Source organism: Tachysurus vachellii, chromosome 7 (assembly GCF_030014155.1).
Source record: "Tachysurus vachellii isolate PV-2020 chromosome 7, HZAU_Pvac_v1, whole genome shotgun sequence".
NCBI lineage: Eukaryota > Metazoa > Chordata > Actinopteri > Siluriformes > Bagridae > Tachysurus > Tachysurus vachellii.
This window is the reverse complement of record NC_083466.1, coordinates 755,001-782,146: the sequence shown is the minus strand read 5'-3', so window position 1 is coordinate 782,146 and position 27,146 is coordinate 755,001. Positions and strand designations below refer to the sequence as shown.

Genomic DNA, 27,146 nt, shown 5'->3' with positions numbered 1-27,146 from the left:
CTTCCCGTTGTTTGTTTCTTTATTAAATCATTTCTAAAGATATTTTATAAACAATAACTTTTATTTCTAAATACAGTAATAACTCGTTGTGTTTAATTATTGTTTGTGATAGGATCTGATTAGCAGATAAATTGTTTACGATAAAAAAAATAAACTTAACTGAAATCTGAAATACACTAATGTAAGGTTTATTATCTGTACATTAATAAATATTCAACTAAACTTTATATAAAATGTGTTTTTTTGTTTAGTAAGTAAAAAATAAATAAAGTATTTTTATCCGGCGATAAGGATGTAATAGAATGTTTGGACCGCCAGCGGGATGTGGGGGACAGAATAGAATGTGACACACTTCCGGTAAAATCGTTTCGAAAATAAATAAACCAAAAGTGGTTCAAGAAAAACACACCAGAGTGCAGAGATGGGTTATAAACAATTTTATTGACAGAAAAACGCATGTAAACATAGATGTGTGAAAGAAATCAAGCCACGATTGAGGAACTTTACGTCCACGTGGCAACCGGAAGTACTTAATTAGTTCATTCAGTATAAGAGAACCGTGTAAAGACGAGATCACGTTCACCTTCAGTGTTTATTATTACTGAGCCTACTTTAAATGATCCATACTGATCATACAAGGCATTATTTTTAGTTTTATTTATATATTCATCCTGGAGTTTAAATAAGCTCCACCCCCAGTTGTATTAGCCCCGCCCCATTTCCTTAAAAGGCAACACGTGTCACATATCAGGTCCACAGAGCTGAAATTTGGCACGTCGTCGTGTTTTACACTTTATACATATATATATCATCGCATTCTTTTATACAAACGTGATATTTTCTTGAACAATAACGTTTAGGTGAAATAAAAGATTATTGTGTGAAAACATTCTGTTGCTCTCGACCCAACAGCAGTGTAAAATGGAACACACTCCTGTTCACGTGTGTTGCTGTTGATTCGTTCGTTTGTTCTTCATGTTGCTGGTCTCAGGGCAGAACCTGCGCAGCTCCGGGATCCCTGCTCACACTCTCCTGTGTGATGTACATCACTACTTTATACCACAAGATCAAAGTCATCTCGCTGGTGGGAGAGAGAGAGAGAGAGAGAGAGAGAGAGAGACAGAGTTAGTTCCAGGAGAAGTTGTGAGGGCTGATTAAACAGGTTCATATCAGGACATTAGTGTGAAACCGTCCTACCTCCTCATTGTAATTCATGACGTGTTGCTTGATCTTGGACGAGTCCACCCACGTCACAAAGTCCTCCATGTTCCTGTCAGGAGATGAGAGAACAGTAGCAAACAAAAGCTTGTCTAGCACGAGACCACTGACTTAGCGACTGAAAGATCAGTTGATTTGATTTGAGCTCTGCTTGTTTCTACATGCATCATAACTGAGGATTACTCTTGTATCATCATATGAATTATTTCTGACCTTGTGACCAGAAACGCAGGATCTGTGACGATCTCAGGGCCGACACGAATATCTGTAACTGAGTGAAGGAACCTGGCAGAAACAGTACACACAACTGGAGAGAAAATTGAAGAACAATGCAGATGCCACGTGAGCTTCTGAGACAGAAGATTTTGGACGTGACTCCAAAACAAAGCTGAAGCTCAGCGCCGAGCCGCCGATGGTCACTAAAAACAAACCATCTCCATTTTCTATTTGACTACATGGCAGCTGAATCCTCTAATCTGATTGGTCAGCTGTGTTATTCCTGTAGAACAGCGTGAGATTATAAGCTTAGGTAAAGTAGCTAGTTAACCTGTTGAGCAGTGACGCTAAAAGTGCGGTGAGCTCGTTAAACCTCCCTAAGAGCATGGTCAGTGTGTGAAGGATACGTCCCTGCTCGACGAAAGTGATGGCGTTCTTCATGTTCTGAGCCATGCGCAGTTTCAGCATCACCCATGGCAACCGCCTCCTGGAGGGACACCCAAACACATCCAAGTTCAGATTTGGCAAATTTATCATTGGAACATCTGTTCAGCCAAACATGAGGCTTTGGTGTGATGGGGAATGTAATGGTGTAGGTGACTTTGAAACATCACCTAAAATGCTGATGTTTAAAAACAAACCAAAACCCGGCCCTTTACGTACCTGCAGAAGGATGAAGCGTTAACGTTATTAGCGAGAGCCAGACTCTGTTTAGTGGGGATCAGACCCACGCTGTAGCTGTTCGTGAGAAACACAATGCGTCAGAACACTGAACACAGAACAGTGTAATCACCATCATCATTGTCATCATCATTAGTGTTTATAGAGCAGTGTGTGCACAAGTGAGCTGAGATTAAAAACACTATGAATCTAATTCACTATGAACCGGTTATGGCCGGAGGATAACGCCCGACATAATTACTGTAATCATGTGAAAGCGTCTTCAAAAGAAACTGCTCCGAGGCTCAGTGTGGCACACGTCAACTTCAAATGACACACAAACATCTTTAACTCATCAGTCAACTGTTGATTAGTTTTCCAGAACAGCACGTCAGTCAGCGTTTAATTGCTCTTGTGTCACCTGCTCAGTCAGCAGTTACAACAGAATTGACAACACAGAGCTGCTGTTGTAGAAAACTAACCAACGCCTTCTGACCAGTCGTGTCTGGATATAGCGAGACGTACAGTTTCTCCAGCAGCTGCGTCGTGCTCTGAGCTCTGACACCGTCTTTCTCGTCTAGGTCACGGATTTTCTGTGCCAGCTCTCGGATGTTGCGGCTCAGCTTGTTGTACCTACAGGAAACACAACCACATTCTGAGTCAGCTCACCACAACAGTAACGCACCCATTGCCCAAACATTCTGAACTTGTTGTGCTTGATACTGATCATTAAAAAACATCCAGGACTTCAGATGCACCAAATCATTAGTAACATTTTACACAACGTTCACTAAGACAACTTACAGGTCTTACAGGATCTGCTGCTAATGTTATTGGGGCACGAGGAGGTTTTAATGTTATGACTGACTGGTGTTACATCACACAGATGTCTCAACAGAGGTGTGACACTATTTTTACTGGTGCACGGCTGCGAGTTCCACGTGTCTGTGCAAGAGGAAAGTGGGCTTGGCGCACGAGAACGTGCATCTGTAGATATTTAATGACCCACTTTGTGCTTGTGAAGCGGGTGTTATGAACGCGGTGGAGTCGAGTCTTTTTACTGATGACCAGGTAAATAAATCTACACTTTAACACTTTTAACACTTTATACAAATGTTATGATTTTATACTACATTTTTAATTTAATGCAATCTTTAAACACCTAAAAGATCAATAATATATCTTATAAAATAAATGCTAGATAAATTAACATTTGTTACAATTTTCCGCATTTTTAAATGTACTTCTTAGTGTAATTTATTCGTGATTAAAAATTACTCGTTCTTTTTTTTTTTTTTTTTTTTACAAACGTTTTATTAGAATTTCATTGTAAATAGTATTTGTACACATTTCTCTCATTTTGTTAATCATTACACTAATTTCATGAAAAATAAAAATGTAAAATTAAAATCTTAAAATTGTAAGTATCTAATTTTGATCATGATGCTACTTCAACACTGCAACACATTTCAATAGTAATCTTAAAGCTTTATACAGCCGACGTTATTAAAAACACCAAAACCTAAATATCGCGGTGCAGCTCGTGAAAGTATCGCGAGAATCGAGTATCACGGTGTGATTTATTTGTCCCCATCACACACCTCTAGCACAGAACACACGTGTACAAATAAATCTGAATCAGAATCAGGTCTATTGGCCAAGGGTGTTGACACACACAAGGAATTTGGTTCCAGCAGTTTGTGACTCTCAAAAGGTACAGACATAAATAACACTGTACTATACAATACACACATAAATAACACTATACTATACAATACACACATAAATAACACTATACTATACAATACACACATAAATAACACTATACTATACAATACACACATAAATAACACTATACTACACAAGAAAACAATGCAGGCGATGAGATACAATATAGACAGAATGAGTATTAAATATGAATACAGAATATATAACAGATCAGTTATGTACATAAAGTGTGAGTGTAAATAACAATATTGTGTAATAATATCCTTTCTGTACACTATACAGCAGCAGTAGTGTGTGTAACAGATGATGTGATGACTGACAGTCCTGATAATGCAGCACTTATAGATATGAAGCAGTGAATATAATTATGGTGAGGTGTTAATCAGGGTGATTGTCTGGGGAAACAAACTGTTCCTGTGTCTGGTAGTTTTAGTAAACTAAGTTCTGTAGCGCCTGAGAGAAGGGAGGATCTTACATTGTGTAAACAGACCTAATGCTTTTTTAATGATAAACAACCTGTCACCATGTTAGCTAGCAACAGTTAGCCGTGTAGTGCATTGCATAGATAGCCATGTTAGCAGTGTAGCAGTTAGCCGTGTAGCAGTTAGCCGTGTATTGGTTAGCATTGTATAGATAGCTCAGTTAGCCGTGTAGCAGTGTAACAGTTAGCCGTGTAGATATATATCTATGTTAGCCGTGTAGCGGTTAGCCGTGTATTGGTTAGCATTGTATAGATAGCTCAGTTAGCCGTGTAGCAGTGTAACAGTTAGCCGTGTAGATATATATCTATGTTAGCCGTGTAGCGGTTAGCCGTGTATTGGTTAGCATTGTATAGATAGCTCAGTTAGCCGTGTAGCAGTGTAACAGTTAGCCGTGTAGATATATATCTATGTTAGCCGTGTAGCGGTTAGCCGTGTATTGGTTAGCATTGTATAGATAGCTCAGTTAGCCGTGTAGCAGTGTAACAGTTAGCCGTGTAGATATATATCTATGTTAGCCGTGTAGCGGTTAGCCGTGTAGCGGTTAGCCGTGTAGCGGTTAGCCGTGTAGCGGTTAGCCGTGTAGCGGTTAGCCGTGTAGCGGTTAGCCGTGTAGCGGTTAGCATTGCATAGATAGCTCAGTTAGCCGTGTAGCAGTGTAACAGTTAGCCGTGTAGCAGTGTAACAGTTAGCCGTGTAGCAGTTAGCCGTGTATATATATCTATGTTAGCCGTGTAGCAGTTAGCCGTGTATTGGTTAGCATTGTATAGATAGCTCAGTTAGCCGTGTAGCAGTGTAACAGTTAGCCGTGTAGCAGTTAGCCGTGTATATATCTATGTTAGCCGTGTATTGGTTAGCATTGCATAGATAGCTCAGTTAGCCGTGTAGCAGTGTAACAGTTAGCGGTGTATCCGTTAGCAGCGAGTTGCTAGCCGTGTAGCGGTTAGCAGTGTAGCAGTTAGCCGTGTATCTCACTCACTTGGTGTAATCTTCTCTCTTCTCGATGCGGTATTTCCTCATCACTTTCACCTCGTGCAGATTATTGTCCACTTCCCAGTTAATAAAATCTACTTTCTTTAAGAGCTTCTGCTCATGAAATCTTAATTTACGGACCATTTTCCACCTTTACAGCTTCAATAAAGTGTCTTTAAAAACACGTGCACGTTTTCTCACAGGAGATACCGTGTTGTGGTTAACGAGGCTAAACCGCTTGTATTGCGCATGCGTGTTATTTCACGTCACTACAACCAATTTGGTGGCACTTTGTTTTTAACTCGGATTTGGATAAAAAAAAAAACAAGGCTATTTTTTTTATAGAAGTTTAACTAACAAGGAGGAGATTATGGATTTAATGTCACCCTTATAAACTGTATTAACTCTATTGGGAATCACACATCCTCTTTTTTTACTGTTTAATTCACTGAGTTAAAAAAAAAAATAACGAGATTTTTTTTTTTTTTTTTTACAAATAAATTATCGATCAGAACTAAAAAACATTTTAATTATGTAAACTTTATAGTTTACTGAGTAGTTTCTATATGTTATAACTTTTAATTCGATTTAAATTCATTTGTATAGCACTTTTAACTCAAAGCAGCTTCACAGAACATAAGAAATATTGCAAAAAAGTAGAAAAAGCTTAACATTATACAAACATTTATACAAAGAGTCGACATTAATATGTAAAGGAGAGAAGTATTTGCTCTGAGGGAGTTTATTATGACCGCAAATAAATCTGAGATGATTAACGAGCGCATGTGGCTCGGATGGTCAGGGTGCACATACTTTTGGTCACATAGGGCTTGTCAAATCGTAGTTTTCGAGGATCCAATATCAAGGATGTTTATAACACAACACTCCAGACTAATCACAGCACTAATGAGCATGAATATTTAAAAAATAAAAAGGATTTTTTTGTGGGTGTGGCTTGCAAAAGTGGGTGTGGTTTGTGGATGTGGTTTGTGAAAGTGGGTGTGGTTTCGTGGGTGTGGTTTGTGAAAGTGGGTGTGAATGAGATTTCAATAACATAATTATGGTGGAATAATTAACCTGTGTTGGATGTTGAGAGATTTCTGCACATATCTGGATGTGTAATGTAACATTTATGAGAGCTTATGTACATGTATTATGTAAGCATCGGTCTGAATGTCGGTCTGATCAGGAACCAGCACCGTTGTTTAAACTGTCGTCAGTCCACACCTTCATCTCGACTACGTTCAGCTGGAGAAACGTTACGGATGATCAGGAACCACAACACAATCAGTTTCCTTCATTGTGACAAGTCACATGACCAGATTCCAGTGTGAACATGTTTGAGAAACAGGATGAAACTTGTTTATTACTAATATTCAGTTTGATTTAGTGAATGTTTGAAACAAGACATGGCCAGTGCGCGCTTACACACACACACACACACACACACACACACACACACACACACACACACACACACACACACACATACACACACACACAATGTTATGCATTCAGGTAAAAGGTTCTTGTATGTACAAGGTACAGAGTCTATTTCAGTGTGTCCATGTGGCCATGTCTGGGTGTGTGAATGGAAAACACTTTCTCAACTCCCACTTTCTAAATCTCCACCTTACACACACACACACACACACACACACACACACACACTCACACACTCACACATATGCACACAGAGAGGGATTGTCTACTTTACCCCCCTTCCAAAAAGCAGCATAAGGCAGCTAGTGTGCTGAAAGTGTGCACATTTTCTCCCTCCGAACACCAGCCTGAACTCTGTTCTTATACCAAATCCACCAGAACTGTTTCATTTTAAAGGAACAATCTTAAACATAAACGCCCTAAATGCCAGTACTGCTTTTACCCTAATGTTACTTGTCTGTAAGTGGAGAAAATGACACTTCTTAATGTTGATAGAAAAATTTTAACCTTGAGCAACTGGTACTTTTATGTAAATAAATATCAAATGTCTCTTGTGATATCTGAGTAGGACATGTTATGACACACACACATGCAAACACACACACACGCACACACCCACACACACACCCACACACACACACAGAGGCAGGGCGATCGAGATTGAGCAGCATGGCCTCTCGCTGGGATCTTTAAGAATGGTTGTATTTTAGCGGGTGGAGTTAACAGTTGTGAATCACTTGAAGGTGAAGCTTGAGCAGTTCGCTGCTCTGTGTGACTCGGAGAAGGACTGAGTGAAATTCTGGTTTGTCGTGTTTATGTACAGTAGAAGGTGCTGGAAATTTTGGAGACTCATTAATGACTCTTCTAATGTAACACTAATTATGATGATGATGATGATGAAGGTGAGTGGTAAAACCTTCATCCTGTTTTAGATCTCTCTCTCTCTCTCTCTCTCTCTCTCTCTCTCTCTCTCTCTCGTTCATTAACTCTGTGTTACATTAAATAACGATTAAAAGTTAAAATAGATACAGGAACTTTCTCTAAAACTTAATAATAATAATAAGCAAATAACAACATAAGCTTCTTTAATAATAATCCTGTGATTTTACCATCATGAGTCAATCTTTATTAGGCTTTTAAAGATGCAAATGTAAATATCTTTAAGCCCAAAGAATTGTGCGTATTTTAAGATCTTAAAATCTGTAAATTTTGTATATGTGTATGTTCAGGTTGGCTGAAGATTATTAAATGTCATGTTGTCATGGATATTCTGGACTCAGCATCAGATCACATCTTCCAGTACGCAACATACCACCATCAACACGACACTCTTCCGTTCACGATCACCTCCTGATTACTGACTGCAGACAGCTGGACACTTTATACCCAGTCACAGTCTGCACACCGTACACAATACGCACAGCCGTACACAAGCCTTCGATGGTTTATCGGGGTTCTGGTTTTGAAGTTGTTTCCGTTTTCCTTGACTTGCTGTTGCTCATGTTGTTTGTTGATCCCTTGACCCTTGTCTGCATCTCGACCGTGATTCTGAATCTCATTCTTGTACTCATGACCGCATCAGGACTCTTGGCATGTACCAAGCACACAGCTTAGATCTCCCTTAGCAGATGGTTTGGCTCCTAGCCACCAGGTCAGACTGTCGACCTGCAGTGACTCCTCAACCTGTGAAACTGCTCATTGCACATGTCATGTCAAGGCTGACTCCTTTTCCCATCTGGTGAAGACTGAATCCTCCATGAATATCTTTTCACACGAGCTTTAACCTGGGACTTTGACAGAAAAATGGAAGAATCCCAGAGCAACGTCCAGAGGTTTGAAATTTGTTTTCTGTAGTCAAACAAATTGCCAAACTAATGACTAATTATCTGGATGGTTTCCATCCAGGTCATAGTACCATGCGCCCTGCCAGTAGGTAAACTCATGCCGCTACACACACCTCAATAACTATGTTAAAACACCTGTCAACCAACTTCATCACTAACCTGCCACCATTCCTGCAAAACACCACTGGTATTCTGGTACAATAATCAAACACTTTACCAAGTCCCTCTCACTGAAACATCTCCCCAACTCACCCTCACGTGCTGAAATAAAACTCAGTCACGTCATTAGGTGCTTTGACAACCCAGAAGACATTGAGAGTGACTGGTGGACCCAGTACAGGTCTGCAGTCTAGCAAGGCTTAAATAAGAAACTGGGGGTAATTTCAGGGAATCGCCTCCAAGTCCATGGTCAAGTCAAACAGGCCAACCCTCTGTGGACCTTCTGCACCAACAACCAAGAGGACCGAATATGTGCTGAATTCCCTGAGACGCCCAGCAGTAAAACTCACTCCATTGTGGTGCATCCTAGCATATCAGGTGTCCCGGTTCTCATGGAATCCATGAAACATGAACCTCACAGACTCCCTGGTGTGGTGGCTAGCTCGTTCCAACACAGTGAACAGGTTTGAGAACAGGCTTAACAATACCTACAAAATAACAGCCTAGAGACCAGGGGAAGATATGTGTGTAGAGTCAGGTGACAGGGTATGAGTCTCTGGCAGGGATCACAAAGGGGATGCAGGAAGATGTCACTACACTACATCTGCCCCTTCATTATTGCACAACACATCATTGATGCCACATACAGACAGTTGTTCAGCAGGGTTGACTGAAAAGTCAGTCAGACCCTTTTACCGGCAGGGAAGTCGTTTAGGGATTAGGGAAATTAGGGAAGTCGTGGCCTAATGGTTAGAGAGTCTGACTCCTAACCCTAAGGTTGTGGGTTCGAGTCTCGGGCCGGCAATACCACGACTGAGGTGCCCTTGAGCAAGGCACCGAACCCCCAACTGCTCCCCGGGTGCCGCAGCATAAATAGCTGCCCACTGCTCCGGGTGTGTGTTCACGGTGTGTGTGTGTGTTCACGGTGTGTGTGTGTGTGCACTTTGGATGGGTTAAACACAGAGAACGAATTCTGAGTATGTGTCACCCTACTTAGCCGTATGTCACTATCACTTTCATCTCGACCCTGAACTTGAATCTAAATTTGCTTGATTGATTTCTTTGCTTAATAAAAACGTGTCTGCGTAATAAAAATTTGTCTGCGTTCCTTCACCTATCACCGACATCCTGTCTTTCTGGTTTGGGCAATAATGAGTTCATTACTAAATGACAGATAATAAGATAATCACATTGTTATTCTGACACTATAGTGTATGAACAGATTGTGACTCCCATCTCGTCTTGCTCCTCAGGTTTCTTTTTCAACAACAAATTATATGGTGATTTCATCGTAATTAAAGCTCTCTGTAGAGACTGTAGAGCTGCCTGATCTTATCTCTGAACTAGCGTTACAGCTGCTGATAGGCGGATCCTTTTAATAGCACTAAATACAGATAAACATTCCACGAGATAATCATATGGAAGCCGAATGGTAGTAGTTTCTCTTTTTTTTTTCCATTTAAAATAATGTGCGGTGTTTCTCAGCTAAGTTGGCTGACGTTAATGTCTGTAAAGAATTTAAAAAATGTGTTTGGTCTCCAGGGCTTTATGTGAGCACTCGGTGAAATGGTTGTGGGAAGACAGGAAACTCTGGATAGCACAGGTGTGAGCATGTTGATCAGAGAGGAGAAGGTAAACCTTTCAGTTACTAAAACCATCTCGATATAAAACTAAAGATTACACAACAGGATCTGGGTTCAGGTTGCGAGCACGGCACGGCTCTTTTGTTTCTGTGTTTAATCGTATGTTATGATATACAATGATATCTTAAATCTTAGATATCGTTGTGTTCGTGTGTGGAGAAAAGTGCTCGTAGTTCACGATGATTTAAAAACGAAACATATCGACGTCGCTGTTTTAGAGTTGCATTAAATGTCCTGCTGTCTCTTCTTCTTATAGCAGCTATAAACATTGTGTCCCTCAGCATTCTCTCTTTATTCTCTCTCTCTCTCTTCATGTTAATAAGCCTTCTCAGCCCCAACCGAAGGTTTCAGCTAAGCCTGCTACGTTCATCCATCAGGAGATGTTGAGCATCTTGTCTAAGTTCATATCTAACCGGATGAAGTATGTTTCTCTTGGGGTTTTGATGCTCCAGACCACCTTGCTGGTCCTCACCATGCGCTACTCACGCACTCTGCATTCCGAGGGGCCGCGATACCTCGCCTCGTCCGCCGTCTTGTTCGCAGAGGTCCTCAAGATCCTCATCTGCACTCTGCTCATCTTCGGCTCTAAGGGTGAGTCTCCTTCACTGCGGTGTTACACAATCCTCCACGTTCATGATTCTCAAAGTGGCTTCGAGAGATGGTGGAAATCACAAGCCACTCTTATTAAAGCTATCGTCATTCCGTCGTTCCTCGAGCGCTAACTTGTTTTGTGTTCTTCAGGTTTTGGCGTTCGAGGCCTGTATCAGGAGCTGAAGGAGGAGATCGTTCACAAACCCTCAGAGACAATGAAGCTGGCGATTCCCTCAGGCATCTACACACTGCAGAACAACCTGCTCTACCTGGCGCTGACCAACCTGGACGCTGCTACATACCAGGTGAACCGCACTTTTACCCGATCGGATCTAACGGACACGGACCTTCACGACCACACCTGAGAGAGTGGGAAGCTTCGTCTTGACTGCTGCGTTTGTTTTGCAGATAACGTATCAGATGAAGATCCTCACCACGGCTCTTTTCTCCGTCTCCATGCTGGGGAAGAGACTCTGCGTCTTTCAGTGGCTCTCGTTGGTCATTCTAATGACAGGAATCGCTTTCGTACAGGTAACAGGAACAAGCTGATGGTGAGAATGTTGCTGTTAATGTCAACTCAACATGACAGAAATCTCCTCATGTTCCCTCGCTAACACCTGTGCTGAAAACTGATTGGCTGAGAGTTTATAAAAGAGCATCTAATGTCAGTCTGAAAGTTTCTTCAGTATGTTTGAAGCTTCTTGTCTGTCACTGAAGCTTCTTGTCTGTCACCCGACTCTGCAAACAGTTTAGTCAAACTGAATAAGTCTGAGTGCATTATATGGACTATACTGTATATAACGCAGCGTATTGTTTAATCTTCTATCATTTGTGATTTTTCTTGTGCTGACTGCCAGTGGCCATCTCCCTCCAGCTCTGAGGAGAAGGAGAAGGATCCAGGTTCACGGTTAATCGGCATGCTCGCCATTCTGTTCGCCTGCTTCTCCAGTGGCTTTGCTGGCATTTACTTTGAGAAGATCCTCAAAGAAACCAAGCAGAGCATCTTGATCCGCAACATTCAGCTGGGTAAGAGAGAATTTACACATTCGACACGTCGGCTTGTTTGTCTTGGAGTCTCAAAAGTGTGTTTGCTCAAAATGATCGTGTTTGCTTTGCTCTTAAATATATTTGTATTCATAAACACAGTCATGACTTTTGTTTCTGCTGCTCCCTTCAGGCTTGTTTGGTCTGTTCTTCGGTCTAATCGGAGTGTTTGCGCAGGATGGGGAGAAGGTCCGGGAGAATGGGATTTTGCAGGGTTACAACAGCGTGACCTGGGCTGTGGTGATTCTGCAGGTGGATCATTAATACAGGTTTTTTTATGGTTTCACCTCCTGTCCTCTCTCCCTGGGGGAAGTCGTGGCCTAATGGTTAGAGAGTTTGACTCCTAATCCTAAGGTTGTGGGTTCGAGTCTCGGGCCGGCAATACCACGACTGAGGTGCCCTTGAGCAAGGCACCGAACCCCCCAAACTGCTCCCTGGGTGCCGCAGCATAAATGGCTGCCCACTGCTCTGGGTGTGTGTTCACGGTGTGTGTGTATGTTCACTGCTGTGTGTGTGTGTGTGTGTGCACTTTGGATGGGTTAAATGCAGAGAACAAATTCTGAGTATGGGTCACCGTACTTAGCTGTATGTCACGTCACTTTCGCTGTTTGGTTTGAACCCAGCTTTGTTTTGGATTCTAGGCTATGGGCGGCTTGATCGTCGCGGCCGTCATCAAGTATGCAGATAACATCCTAAAGGGCTTCGCTACATCCGGCTCCATCATCTTATCCACTATCATCTCCTACTTCTGGCTGCATGACTTTAGTCCTTCCGGGTATGACCTGAAATCTCATTCACAGCTGAGTCACTAGTTAGCTAAGCTAGTAGCTAGCCTTCCTACAGTATTTACGCTACTTGGTATAGATAATGAGTTTCTCACGTTATAGCGAAGTAGAGCCTTGCATTTTGTGGTAAATCCACTACAGAATCTACGACTACCGGTGAGTTCGTTATGAGAATCGTCTGACGAGAGATTTTGAGTCCCTCCGTGCTTAAAATCACTCAGAATTCTAGTATTAGAGATTTTTTTTCTCTCTCCCGCAGTTTGTTCTTCGTGGGTGCCGTGCTGGTCATCGCGGCCACGTTTCTCTACGGATACGACTGGAAATCCGCTAGGACGAGGGACGTGGTCTGAGCAACGTGATGATGGAGCACATGGAGAAACCCGACGGTGTGACGATATAAGTACGACGCAGTGTTGCTCGTCTCCACTCGGAGGACGATGGGATTGAGACGAGACTGCACAGTATTAAAGACTCTATGTATTATATTTCAGATTGCCGGTACGTGCTTACACATAGACGTCTCACTCGCCTAAGGTTTAGATTAGATGGTCACTGGTGAATTGTTAAAGGTTTCCTGAGGAACTGTATGTTCATCATCTGCCTACATGAACATGGTCAATCTAAAGAAGGTCAAGTTCTGTACAGTAATAAAAGCCTGTTGTTTAAGAGATGCTCAGTGCTGTTTTATTCAAAGCCGACCTGAAGCCGGCGCTTCCACAGAAACCACAGAAACACATCACAGTTTGTTTCCAGTAAAACCGTGAGCATGCAAGAAAAGTCAGTCTCCTCTGTCGCTTCTAGAACCGTCCATGCTCAGAGTCCCAGGCTTCTTCCTCTCCACAGTTAGCGAGCACGTGTGTAGCCATTGCATAGACTTGATATGGACACAGAGAAGCGATAATCAAAGTGACATCAGCTGAGGAGCCGTTAAGTGTTAAGTGTTGATCGTCAAAAAATGTCCTTCGTTTAATTGCTTTACATTTTGAGCAACTGGATTTTTTCCTCTATTAAAATGTCAAGGTTTAAGATCAAAATGCTTTGCAGGTGTGACGTCCACATTTGCTGCTGGTGTTCAACATCCTGGTTTAATAACACTCTGTGTTTGAGAGTGTGTGTATGTATGTGTGAGTGTGTGTGTGTGTGTGAGTGTGTGTGAGAGTGTGTGTGTGAGTGTGTGTGTGAGTGTGTGTGTGTTTGTGTGTGAGAGTGTGTGTGTGTGTGTGTGTGAGTGTGTGTGTGAGTGTGTGTGAGTGTGTGTGTGAGTGTGTGTGAGTGTGTGTGTGTGAGTGTGTGTGTGAGTGTGTGTGTGTGAGTGTGTGTGTATGTGTGTGTGTGAGAGTGTGTGTTTGTGTGATTGTGTGTGTGAGAGTGTGTGTGTAGTGTGTGTGAGTGTGAGAGTGTGTGTGAGTGTGTGTGAGAGTGTGTGTGTGTGACTGTGTGTGTGTGTGTGTGAGTGTAAGTGTGTGTGTGTGTGAGTGTGTGTGCGTGAGTGTGTGTGTGTGTGTGTGTGTGTGTGTGTGTGAGCGTGAGTGTGTGTGTGTGTGTGAGTGTGTGTGTGTGTGTGTGTGTAAGTGTGTGTGTGAGTGTGTGTGTGTGTGTGTGAGTGTGTGTGTGTGTGAGTGTGTGTGTGTGTGTGTGTGTGTGTGTGTGTGTGTGTGTGAGTGTGTGTGTGTGCGTGAGTGTGTGTGTGTGTGTGTGTGTGTGTGTGTGTGTGTGTGTGTGTGTGTGTGTGTGAGTGTGAGTGTGTGTGTGTGCGTGAGTGTGTGAGTGTGTCATTAACAGTAGATTAACGCTGTAACTGTGTGTCAATGTGAGAGGACAGGGCAGGGTAGAGGACAGTTGGAGGATGAGAGAGAAGGATGCAGGAGGGATGGAGGACAGATGGAGGACAGATGGAGTGTGTGCTAATATGGAAATCGCCTACAGTGCAGCACCTGAGTGAGGAGGAGTGAGGGGGGAAACTCATTCCAGATCAGGCAGGAGGACAGAAGCCCACTCCTACCAACCTTCTGTGTGTGTGTGTGTGTGTGTGTGTGTGTGTGTGTGTGTGTGTGTGTGTGTGAGAGAGAGAGAGCGAGAGAGACATCGCTAATCATGCTACACCTGGCGCTCGCTAGCTAAGTGTCTCTGCTAGCATCTGTGTAAAATCACCAGCTTCTTACTTTATTAATACTCCTCAGGTTTGGGGTCATTACATTGGAGGTGTATTATTAGTGTAAGGAGACTTGATCTGTCTCACGTCACATGACCATGCAGTCCGTATCAATCGATCGGTATCTGGCTACCGCTACCGCTCGTACTGAGAACCTTTTCTCATTGTCTCTCAGAGCACTTCATCTCTGAGGAGCCCATGTGTTTATTTCCCATGATCCATTGCTCATACACAGACGGATTTTGACCATTACGCCTCCCACAGGTGATATCACACTCCTGCACAGAGGGCAGACAGAAGCCACATTGCACCATGATCTGGTTTTGACTAGCAGGTCTATTTGGAGGGGATGACGACAATCGGCGTCCCTCTCCTCGGCCTCCACATTAACACTTGGGCGTCATTGGCGTTGGGTCGCGCCAGTGCGTTTGGCGGAATGGGTTCATTATTGGTGAGAATAAGCGGCTGTTCCTGGTGTGCCCGGCTGACCAGAGTGGCGCGAGAGCCCAGTGGCATCATGGGATCAACCACAATGTCGACCCGCATGCGCCACCGCACTGTCTGCAGCAGGATCTTCTCACGCGTCACATTGTTCAGCGCCACCAACCACGTGATGAAGCTCTGGTCACGAGTGACGCGAGTGAGTGCTGGTGTGCCGCTCTCACCCACGGGCACTGCCCATGTCACGCTCGGGTAGAAATTATCGTTCATGCCGACGGTGAGACGTGACGGTTTGGACGTCGGACCCGTGATGGTCACCGTTTCTGTAGTGTTGCCGTACCACGGGTAGCTGACGCCATCCGAGTCACTAATGGCCTTTACACGGCCCTCACGCAGCTCCGGCAACTCCCAGCTCGACCTGCAGTGGGACGAAAGGTTCAGGGGTCAGAAAAGTGCAGGAGCTTTCGTCTGTTTGTTCTCCTGCACAGAGACGGAAGACACTGGAACATTTAGGTTTGGAAACCATATCTCTAAATGTTATTTTGGGAAGTTAACTTGTTTTAATTCAACTTTCTGTTCCCTTTTTTGTCCTCTTCTTACAGCTCTCCTACATGTTAGACACGTACATTACTCACAGAATAGTAAACAAGTGTGCTGTGTGATAGACTTTCTGTACGTCAGTAATGCGCCTCCTGTCACCACCTGCTGGGCAGGAGCTGAACTACAGCAGCAGAGTGGCTCATGGATGAATTCTAGACTGTTCAGAACATGTTTGTTAATGGTGTGGTTCAGAAGAAGCAGGCTGACTAAATACTCATTGTTTGAAAACACTAATTAATATTTCATTAATATTGTGGCTAAATGGTACGCTAAAACAAATACACAAACCTTAATAGTGACTATTGTATAATAATAATTTTTTTCTTATTATTATTATTACTAATGAGGAGTGATTTGGGGTCTCTGAGGTTACTCACACGCCCGCGTCTCCATACGTGTTGTAGAACTCCATCTGCGTACACGCCTGTATCCATCCCACTGTCCACGTCTCGTTCCTGGGCACAGGTGGCATTACGACCCCGGCGGAGGCTCGGAAGTAGGGCGTTCGATATCGCAGCACGATGGGCGAGTTCTCCTCCACCACTGTGGGGCTCCGATCGATTGATGCTGACACCTCGTACACCACGATGTTTTCACGGCGCACACGCGGCTTACACACCACGCTCTGGAGGCAGCCCATGGCCCCGCCTATGAGGAGCGTGAGTGCGGGGAGCGACGACAGGAACAAGACAGTTCTGAGCCGTACGCTCATATGTTCGAGTCCCTTAGCAACGTGATAGTAACGTTTGCACTTTGACGTATTGCTAATATTATATTGTAGTGTAAAACCACACACACACACACACACAGTGAGCTGCTGTCAGGCTACAAAATTTTCTTTGCCGCTATGCTGCTATTTCTGAGGTAATCTTTTTTGCGGCATGAAACACAGGTTTGGTTAATAACAATAACATCAGTTACTTCATTAAATATCACACGTGTAGCCTTTTCTTCCTAACACATACATACTGTAGATCATTTTTAAATTAGTTTGCTAGCCTGATGTAACTGTAGCACTAGCTGAGATAAGCTAAGCTAGCTAAGGCTATAACATCGCTAGCTAAATTTCCCTGAATAAATGAAACTGTTGAGTTAGCTCAGTAAATCACTCGGCATTAAAGACAAAATAGCAATAATGACGTTTTATTAAAGAGTTATAAGAAGACTTGTTATTGTTATTAAAATGAGCGCGTTAATTAGTGTATATAAAGAATACTTGGATCGCGAGCGAGCAGTTAGCCTAGTTAGCTAGTGGAGATAATTGTCTCTGTTTTATTAGAACAAAAGAGCGAAATCCATAAAGGTCCTGATGAGGACAGAAATGACTGAATAACTACGTTGTCTTTATAAAAAGAAGCAGTAAAAAAGAGAACATTTCGGCTGTATTTAGATTAAGACCTGTTCGTTAAGCGCCTTATGGGGCGCGAGCGCCACTGCGGGTTACCAAGCGACCAAACTGAACGGATGTCGCGAGAGTTTACACCATTTTTCAGGAAAAAACAACACAAACTAAAGGAATAATGAAGATGGAGGGCTACAGTGTAGAGAAACGGGGTGAAAGGTAGCTCCACTCGACCCCCCCTTCTTCCTTCTCTTCCTCCCCCTCCCCCTCCTCCTCCTCCTCCTCCTCCTGTTCTTCCTCCACCTCTCCTCCCGTGTTGTGCCGCACTGCCCTTGGCGTGTGTCCCCGGGCCCGGCTGTGCACGCGACGCGGTTACCGGTTCCCACGTGCCCACCGTGCGTGTCTCTGCACCGTCTGTCCTCGCCGTCATGTCAATGGCGCGGTGCTGAAACAGGCGGCGGCGGCGGCGGCAGCATCCGAGCCGAAGGCATCCTCATCGTACCGGGGATGAGACACGCGCGCACTAAATGACGGCACCGGAAACACAAACCCGTCGAATCTGAATAATCCTCGGGGTTCATCTTTAGACTCAAATCTAATATAAATCGACTTATAATTGTAGAGTTGAATCCGAAACGTGTTACATTCGGATTTTCACGGAAAACACGACGGTCGCTGTTCAATCGTAGCTGGTGCTGATGGTTATTCAGGTCACGCGCACGGAGTAGCAGCGGCGGCAGCAGCAGCATCAAACGTGCGCGTTCACAGCGTTGTTCGTGGCCACGCCCCTCTTCTCTGATTGGTTCCGCACAGCGGAAGAGGAATAGCTTACCACTTCCTATTCACCGGCCAACTCGTTCCGCTCATTCATCGGCGACCTTTTTCACGTCTGATTTGCGGTGTTTATGGTCGTTGGTTCGTTCCGCAGCCTGTGTAAAATAACCACGGGGATTTTATACGCCATGAAACCACAGGTTGTGTTTGTCCTGGGCGGACCGGGGGCCGGAAAAGGTACACAGTGCGCCAAAATAGTCGAGGTACGTAGATCAGACTCGCTCGTGCCACATCAGACATCATAGTCACACAGTTACACACTATACACACACACAATACACACACACAATACACACACAATACACACACACTACACACACACACTACACACACACTACATACACACTACATACACACACACACACACTATACACACACTACACACACAATACACACACACACAATACACACACACTACATACACACTACATACACACACACACTATACACACACTGCATACACACACACTACACACACACACTACATATACACACATTACATATACACACACTACATACACACACTACATACTCACACACTACACACACTACATACACACTGCATATACACACACTACACATACACACTTCATATACACACACTACATACACTACATATACACACACTACACATACACACACTACATACACACACTACATACACCACATACACACACACTACATACACACACTACATATACACACACTATATACACACACTACATACACTCACACTACACACACACTACATACACACACTACATATACACACACTACACATACACACACTACATACACACACTACATACACACACACTACATATACACACACTACATACATACACTACATACACTACATACACACACACTACATATACACACACTACATACATACACTACATACACCACATACACACTACATACACCACATACACACTACATACACACACTACATATACACACTACATACACACACTACATACACACACTACACATACACACTACATATACACTACACATACACACACTACATATACACACACTATATACACACACTAAATATACACACTACATACACACTACACATACACACACACTAAATATACACACTACATACACACTACACATACACACACTACATACACACACTACACACACACACTACACACACACATACACACACTACACACACACTACATACACACACTACATACACACACACTACATACACACACTAAATATACACACTACATACACACTACACACCATACACACACTACACACACACTACATACACACACTACACACACATACATACACACACACTACATACACACACACACACACACTACACACACCTTGTTGCTGTCCTTATGGACATATCCTAAAATGTAATCCTACCACCTAAAGCCACTCAGTACATAATGATGTAAACAGTAAACATTTATTAGCATTTTATACCCTACCAAGTGCCCTACAAGTGCTAGATATTTTCCCATGCAGCTTGTTTCTGGGTCACTTGGGTCTGCTCCCAAATTCACCATATAGTGCTAATCATTTCCACCTTTTATCTGGTTCTCTGGGTTAATTGTAGGATCTGTAATATCTAAAGGTCGTTAACTTAGTTGGTCGTATCCATTTAAATACTAAAGTCCCATGATGAATTCTATTGTCTTGTATAGTATAGTGTTATTTATGTCTAACCAAATTCCTTGTGTGTGTTAACATCAACACACTTGGCCAATAAACCTGGTTCTGATTCTGATTCCCTCTAAAAGTTCACTACATGTGAGTGAGGATGAAATAATGGCATTCAGTGCTGCTGTAAAAAAAATTACAACATAAAATATTTTAAATTTCTTATTGGTTCAAATAAAAGTTTGTCAGTAAACTCAAATGTACACAACGTCCAGTTATTCCACATGTAGCTGAGTCACTAAGGTGTGTGTGTGTGTGTGTGTGTGTGTGTGTGTTTTCCCAAAGTAAACATACAGTATTATAAAGGCCTCTTTATGGATGTTGGTGGTGTGACAGAGGAGTTAAACATTCTCCATTCTCCGCCTCCACTAGATCCTGTTACTAGCAAAATTAAGTCTCTTCTCATTTCCCAGTCTTCATTTGAAGCTGACTGAGGTGACTGTGGGGAGGAAAAACTCCCTTAGACAGAAGAGGAAGAAACCTTGAGAAGAACTAGACTCTAAAGAGAACCTCATCCTCATCTGGGTGACACTGGAGGGTGTGATTATAAATATACAGTCTGATAAATGTTGTAATGATGAGGAGGTTGTTGTCCTCAAAGATCACATGGAGTTGCATCTCCTCTTAGTATGTCTGAATACTTCATGAAGCAAAGTCTAACTAGAGCTGGAACATCTCTAGATGTCTCAGGATCCTCACAAGTGAAGGTCCAAAATCTTGAGATGGAATCAGGAAGACTATTCCAGAGTTTGGGAGCTAAATAAGAAAACGCTCTACCACCTTTAGTAGACTTAGATATTCTGGGAACTACCAGAAGTCCTGAGTTTTGTGATCTCAGAGAGCGTGAAGGATTGTAACGTGTTAGAAGACTAGTTAGATACATGGGAGCTAAACCATTAAGAGCCTTGTACGTAAGTAGCAGCAGTTTGTAATCAATTCTAAACTTAACAGGTAGCCAGTGTAGAGATGATAAAATTGGGGTTATATGGTCATACTTTCTTGTCCTAGTGAGAACTCTGGCAGCTGCATTTTGGACTAACTGTAGCCTATTTATTAAAGATGCAGGACAACCACCTAGTAATGCATTACAATAGTCCAGTCTAGAGGTCATGAAAGCATGAACTAGCTTCTCAGCATCAGATACAGACAGGATGTTTCTCAGCTTGGCAATATTTCTAAGGTGAAGAAGGTTGTGTTTGTAATATGGTGATATGATTTTAAAGACAAGTTACTGTCTAATAAACACCAGGTCTTTCACTGTCGAGCTACTAGTAACAGAACTTAACAGTGTACGCTGGATGTGTAATTGTTACTCGTTCCATCATTGTTTGTGTCAGAACTACGGCTACACCCATCTGTCTGCTGGAGACCTGCTGAGGGAGGAGCGCAATCGGAAGGGCTCCGAGGCGGGGCAGCTGATCGACCACTACATCAAGGAAGGAAAGATCGTCCCTGTGGAGATCACCATCGGCTTACTGAGCACGGTCTGTAGGTCACAATGACACGTCACGTCTTTTAACCGAGTCCAAAGAAAACTAACTGAAAAAAAGAAAATCGAAAACTGATGTGTGACTGGGACCCATTTAAACTGTTTAATGGCCAAATTCTTGACATTTTTCTTACCCCACAGAAAACAGCTTTGTGTGGCTAAACCACACAAAGTATGAAAAGATTTGAATCGGTTCTCGTTGTTACCGGTTTGTGTTGTGAAAATACTTTCAGGTTCCTGAATTTCAGGTTCCTTAGGTCCAGACCGACTGCTGTTGGGGTGGAACAGAGACACGTTTGCATACGGGTTATTGGTATGCAAAATAATTTCCGTTTTCTAAATTCCATACACGTATACATACACCACAAAATCACCTGGCCGGACCATTACACAACATGAAACTGTAAAACGTGTGCTGTCCAAAGGGGCCGAAATATTGTAGATCTGTAAATATTATATTAGCCTAATACAGTAGTGAGAACGAGGAGTGTAAATATTTTTATTTATCAGGGGCATCAGAATATTATCCAGGAAGTGCTGATGTTGTTTTCAGTCCCAATAAGAAGAAGCCACGCCTACTGATTTACTGATTAAACTGATGGCATCAGGTGTAGCTCCTGCAGGATGAGAATGAATCACTGAGCATTTAGCTAAAACCACACCAGCCCTTTGCAGACTCTGAGGCTTCTTTTGGAAGGTCGGATTCCAACCGGGGAAGTCGTGGCCTAATGGTTAGAGAGTTTGTCTCCAAACCCTAAGGTTGTGGGTTCAAGTCTCAGGCTGGCAATACCACGACTGAGGTGCCCTTGAACAAGGCACTGAACCCCCCCAACTGCTCCCTGGGCGCTGCAGCATAAATGTCTGCCCTGGGTGTGTGTTCACGGTGAGTGTGTGTTCACTGCTGTGTGTGTGTGTGTGTGTGTGCACTTTGGATGGGTTAAACACAGAGAACGAATTCTGAGTATGGGTCACCGTACTTAGCCGTATGTCACGTCACTTTGACTTATTTTGGTTTTGTCCCAAAAACTACCCGCTGGTCTCCGTGTCCGCAACCGAGGTCACGTCCGAGGACGGCGTTGTGTAAACTGACTCTGAGTCCAATCTGGTCAGGTGCTTGTAACATGAAAGGTTTCTGTTTGGAAATGTATTTCACACAGACATAACACTATCTGAATATTTACCGCATCGTGTGACGTTTTGTCTGGTTCGAGTCGGCTCTGTCTGTTTATTACTTTATTTGTGCACTTTGATCTTCAGCAGACACACCGGCGATCGTACGAGGTTCATCTCTGAAACTGAGTTCAGATTAGCAAGCTGCAGCCATTCGGTGGATGTAGATGATAAAGATGATGGAACAGTACGTTTTACATCATTTACAGCATTAACCAGATGCCCCTTATATCCAGAGCGACTTACATTATCTCATTTTTATACAGCTGAGCAGTTGAGGGTTAAGGGCCTTGCTCAGGGGCCCAGCAGTGGCAGTTTGGTGGACCTGGGATCGAGCTCACAACCTTCCGATTGGTACCCCAACACCTTAAGCACTAGGCTACCACATGCCATAACTGGTGACATCTGGGATTTGGACCAGTCATAGAGAGCTTTCGCATGAACCTTCACCAATGGTGTAGTAACAAGTTGCTGATTGGATGGTGGCTATTATTGTTTTTGTTTTTCACCAATTATATTCAGTCTGTTATTTTTTATTGCAAACTTGCAGATAGTGCTGAGGACACGGTCCGTAGCCCAGTGGCAGTAGCTCCTTCGAATGGCCAAACAATCCTTCTAAATCACTACACAACCGAAGACACCCCATTTTCCACAGCTGTCAGTCTTCAAATTGTTTGTCGCATCTCATTTTCTTTCACCCCTTAGGCAATGGACAAAACCATGAAGGAAGATGAAAACAAGATCCGCTTCCTTATTGACGGGTTCCCTCGCAACGAGGATAACCTTCAGGGCTGGACGAAGGTCATGGACGACAAAGCAGACGTCAAATTCGTCCTGTTTTTTAACTGTAGTAATGAAGTGAGTCATTTATTTGGTCTTCTGGTGGGTTACTATATAAACACCCCTGTGAACAGGTCATTATGGGGATCATATTAAGTCTCCTGTAACTTTAGGGTTAGGGCTAACCCTAACCCAGCGATATTGTTTCCTGGTTGCAGGTTTGTATCAACAGGTGTCTCGAAAGAGGTAAGAGCAGTGGCAGGACGGACGACAACAAAGAGAGCTTGGAGAAAAGGTAACCTAATTTCTTCACATTTATATAAAATCCAGCTCTTTATTTATAAAACTCATCAAGTTTCTAGGTGATACATTCCCACTTCCTACAGACTGAAAGATACAGTGGGGCAAAAAGTATTTAGTCAGCCAACAATTGAATTGTGACTCTGACTCTCACAGACCTGTAACTTCTTCTTTAAGAGGCTCCTCTTTCCTCCACTCGTTATCAGTATAAACGTCACCTGTCCACAACCTCAAACAGTCAGACTCCGAACTCCACTATGGCCGAGACCAAAGAGCTGCCAAAGGACACCAGAGACAACATTGTAGACCTGCACCAGGCTGGGAAGACTGAATCTGTGATAGGTCAGCAGCTTGGTGTGAAGAAATCAACTGTGGGAGCAATTATTATAAAATGGAAGACATACAAGACCACTGATAATCTCGCTCACTCTGTGGGGTTAAAATGATCACAAAGAACGGTGAGCAACAATCTCAGAACCACACGGCGGGACCTAGTGAATGACCTGCAGAGAGCTGGGACCAAAGTAACAAAGGCTACCATCAGTAACACACGACGCCGCCAGGGACTCAAATCCTTCAGTGCCAGACGTGTCCCCCTGCTTAAGCCGGTACATGTCCGGGAGCATCTGAAGTTTTGCTAGAGAGCATTTGGATGATCCAGAAGAGGATTTGGGGAGAAGGTCATATGGTCATATGAAACCAAAATAGAACTTTCTGGTAAAAACTCAGCTTGTCATGTTTGGAGGAGAATGAATGCTGAGTTACATCCAAAGAACACCAAACCTACTGTGAAGCATGGGGGTGGAAACATCATTCTTTGGGGCTGTTTTTCTGCAAAGGGACCAAGACGACTGATCCGTGTGAAGGGAAGAATGAATGGGGCCATGTATCGTGAGAGTTTGAGTGAAAACCTCCTTCCATCAGCAAGGGCATTGAAGATGAAACATGGCTGGGTCTTTCAGCATGACAACGATCCCAAACACACCACCTGGGCAACGAAGGAGTGGCTTCGTAAGAAGCATTACAAGGTCCTGGAGTGGCCTAGCCAGTCTCCAGATCTCAACCCCATAGAAAATCTTTGGAGGGAGCTGAAAATCCGTGTTGCCCACCGACAGCCCCAAAACATCACTGCTCTAGAGGAGATCTGCATGGAGGAATGGGCCAAACTACCAGTGTGTAAAAAAATTCGGAAGACTTACAGAAAACTTTTGACCTCCGTCACTGCCAACAAAGTACTGAGTACTTTTGTTATTGACCAAACGCTTATTTTCCACCATAATTTGCAAATAAATTCTTTAGAAATCAGACAATGTGATTTTTCTGGATTTTTTTTTCCTTTGCTCATTTTGTCTCTCATAGATGAAGTGTACCTATGATGAAAATTACAGGCCTCTCTCATCTTTTTAAGTGGGAGAACTTGCACAATTGGTGGCTGACTAAATACTAAATACCCCCACTGTAATAAAGTCACCAACATTCACCAACATTGCCCCACTGTATCAGGACCGCGGGTTCTACAGCCTTATGTTAACAATATCATACGTTTCCAAAATTTTAGCTTCCCGAAGGTCTCATGTTAACTATATCCTGAATTCCCAAAGATTCTCTGCTCTCAGGACTCGATGTTCTCAAAGGGTTTATGTCTCCAACGGTCCCATGATTTCAAAGGTTCTAGATCCTCAATGGCTCTGCGTTCTCCTACATTGACCAAGTCCTTGCATTCTTTAGACTCCTATGTTCTTATTGGACCAACATTGTCTGGCACACAGTGCTAAGTCTTATATTTAACAAAGTCCTACATTCCCAAGGTCCCTAAGGACAGAACATAAGACATCTGACATTAGCGATGTTCTCAGGCATAGTCTTAAGACGCCTATGTTAACAAGAGCCTACATTCCCAAAGGTCCCGTTGCCTTTATGTTTTGTAGGTCCTACAAATTTGGGCCCTACTCACAATCCCACTCTCTATTCTTTATTGAAGTTCCCGTCCAACATTTAATCTTATATCCCCATGACCTTTCACTCCTCTTTTAAACTTCACTGTCTTTTGTTACCATTTAAGTGGATATTTTTTGAAGGTTGTATTTGACCAGTCGAGCTGATTCTTCATCCTCAGGATCCAGACCTACCTCCAGTCCACACGGCCAATCATAGATCTGTACGAGAAGCAAGGAAAAGTGCGCATGATCAACGCCTCTCGCTCCGTCGATGAGGTCAGACTGCAGTGGGCGGAGTTAATAATAATAATAATAATAATAATAATAATAATAATCAGGGTCACACTAGTACATTTTCATTCCCCAGATATTATTGCAGATCCAGAAGTTTTCTGATTTGCTGTGTTTTTTTGCAGGTCTTCGCCGACGTCAAGTTAATCTTCGACAAAGAGTGTTGAACCTGCTGACTCCGCCCCAATGAAGTCCATTGAATTCAGCGACGCTACGCTTCCTTTATTTACTCCTTTATCTTTTTACTCATTTAAGTATGATTTTGTGTAGAAGTGAATGTGTGTATGTGTGAAAGGAGGACATTCTTTGACCATTTCCACTTAATAATTCCCAAGAGGAAAAGTAGAGCAATAGAGTCCATTTAAAGGACATTTTCAATAAGCATTTAGTACTTATCGTACTCTTAGGTTAACGGGATTTGGTGTTTTATCAGTAGCCATATGGATATGGATGTGTGTCATATGGTTATTATGTTGTTATTACAGAAAACGAGCAGCGATCACAGGGGGCCAAGAACTGATAGTGCCTCCGTGGTTCATTTACGAAGAGTACGTTTAAAATTGTTCTTAATTTAATTTTAAGTAGTGTTGCATTATATGGACACAAAATCAGCAAAAATCAGCTTTATTGGCCAAGTGTGTTGACACACACGAGGAATTTGGTTCCAGCTGTACAGTATCGCGATACCCATCACCACCAATATATTGAAAACCCTTCATGGTTCAAATCATCCTGCATCATTTGGACCAAAGCGATTCGTTTAGCGACAGAATGTGGATCATGTGATTGGTCAGAAGGATCACCTTTTACACACAATTACACTTTAGAGCTCAGTTAGAAAGTGCAGCCGTTTGTCATATTACTATTAAAATCATTTTTCTTTTCAACCATCTGACGTCACACTATAAACTGATATTAAAAGATGTCTCCTACTTCAAGACATTGTTGTATCTATTTGCATTTACACCACTTGCATTCGAGGACCGGACCAGAAGGAGGCGTGGCCTAAGGAAAATCGCTGACACTGGAGACTCCTTCCACGATGTGGCTTGCCTTGCCCACATATTTAGTGATATGTACTGATGCTTTAGTTTAGTTTAAATGAAATGATATCTGGCACAAAGTTTTGGCACCCCTTCAAACTTACAGTATCACTGCTGTGAAGGGGTGCCAATACTTTGTGGCAACCCTGATGTCAGTGCCCTACGTAGTAGGTGGGTGTAACAAATCAGAATATTTGCCAATAAGAACAGGAACATGTGTAAAGGCTTAGAGAATAAGTTGTAGTTCACGTGAATAGAAAGCGAAAGTAAAACATGCTCCAGACTTC

General features: G+C 42.9%; 5 protein-coding genes across 11 annotated transcripts in view; 3 read left to right on the top strand and 2 right to left on the bottom strand.

Annotated features, from left to right (window-relative positions):
- Window positions 1-422: 422 nt before the first annotated feature.
- Window positions 423-5,507, bottom strand: imp3 (IMP U3 small nucleolar ribonucleoprotein 3). The gene is made up of 7 exons (XM_060873715.1): window positions 5,281-5,507; window positions 2,620-2,727; window positions 2,098-2,172; window positions 1,842-1,921; window positions 1,432-1,483; window positions 1,198-1,270; window positions 423-1,081 (listed from the first exon to the last, which is right to left on the bottom strand). Exons 1-7 carry the CDS (start codon window positions 5,415-5,417, stop codon window positions 1,055-1,057), a joined length of 552 nt encoding a protein of 183 aa, XP_060729698.1. The 5' UTR covers window positions 5,418-5,507; the 3' UTR covers window positions 423-1,054.
- Window positions 3,096-13,448, top strand: slc35a3b (solute carrier family 35 member A3b). 7 transcript variants are annotated; one of them, XM_060873708.1, is made up of 9 exons: window positions 3,109-3,165; window positions 10,262-10,351; window positions 10,686-10,953; window positions 11,104-11,258; window positions 11,362-11,484; window positions 11,811-11,979; window positions 12,131-12,249; window positions 12,639-12,772; window positions 13,042-13,448. In XM_060873708.1, the coding sequence occupies exons 2-9, from the start codon at window positions 10,286-10,288 to the stop codon at window positions 13,130-13,132; spliced, it is 1,125 nt and encodes a 374-aa protein (XP_060729691.1). In that variant the 5' UTR covers window positions 3,109-3,165; window positions 10,262-10,285; the 3' UTR covers window positions 13,133-13,448. The 7 variants fall into 7 exon arrangements, with proteins under 7 accessions (XP_060729697.1, XP_060729691.1, XP_060729695.1 ...); XM_060873712.1 differs by lacking the exon at window positions 3,109-3,165 and adding an exon at window positions 7,361-7,618; XM_060873713.1 differs by lacking the exon at window positions 3,109-3,165 and adding an exon at window positions 7,668-8,015.
- A 1,817-nt stretch (window positions 13,449-15,265) lies between these two features.
- fam78ba (family with sequence similarity 78 member Ba) lies at window positions 15,266-16,933 on the bottom strand. The gene is made up of 2 exons (XM_060873344.1): window positions 16,353-16,933; window positions 15,266-15,793 (listed from the first exon to the last, which is right to left on the bottom strand). Exons 1-2 carry the CDS (start codon window positions 16,685-16,687, stop codon window positions 15,271-15,273), a joined length of 858 nt encoding a protein of 285 aa, XP_060729327.1. The 5' UTR covers window positions 16,688-16,933; the 3' UTR covers window positions 15,266-15,270.
- A 1,213-nt stretch (window positions 16,934-18,146) lies between these two features.
- cmpk (cytidylate kinase) lies at window positions 18,147-26,754 on the top strand. The gene is made up of 6 exons (XM_060873704.1): window positions 18,147-18,354; window positions 21,187-21,333; window positions 23,214-23,366; window positions 23,507-23,583; window positions 25,705-25,801; window positions 25,942-26,754. Exons 1-6 carry the CDS (start codon window positions 18,223-18,225, stop codon window positions 25,981-25,983), a joined length of 648 nt encoding a protein of 215 aa, XP_060729687.1. The 5' UTR covers window positions 18,147-18,222; the 3' UTR covers window positions 25,984-26,754.
- Window positions 26,755-26,895: 141 nt separating this feature from the next.
- LOC132848185 (UMP-CMP kinase-like) overlaps window positions 26,896-27,146 on the top strand; it is a 4,497-nt gene continuing 4,246 nt past the window's right edge. The window contains exon 1 of the mRNA XM_060873705.1: window positions 26,896-27,146. This exon is cut by the window's right edge and continues 90 nt beyond it. The gene's annotated coding sequence lies outside the window, so the exon portion shown is untranslated.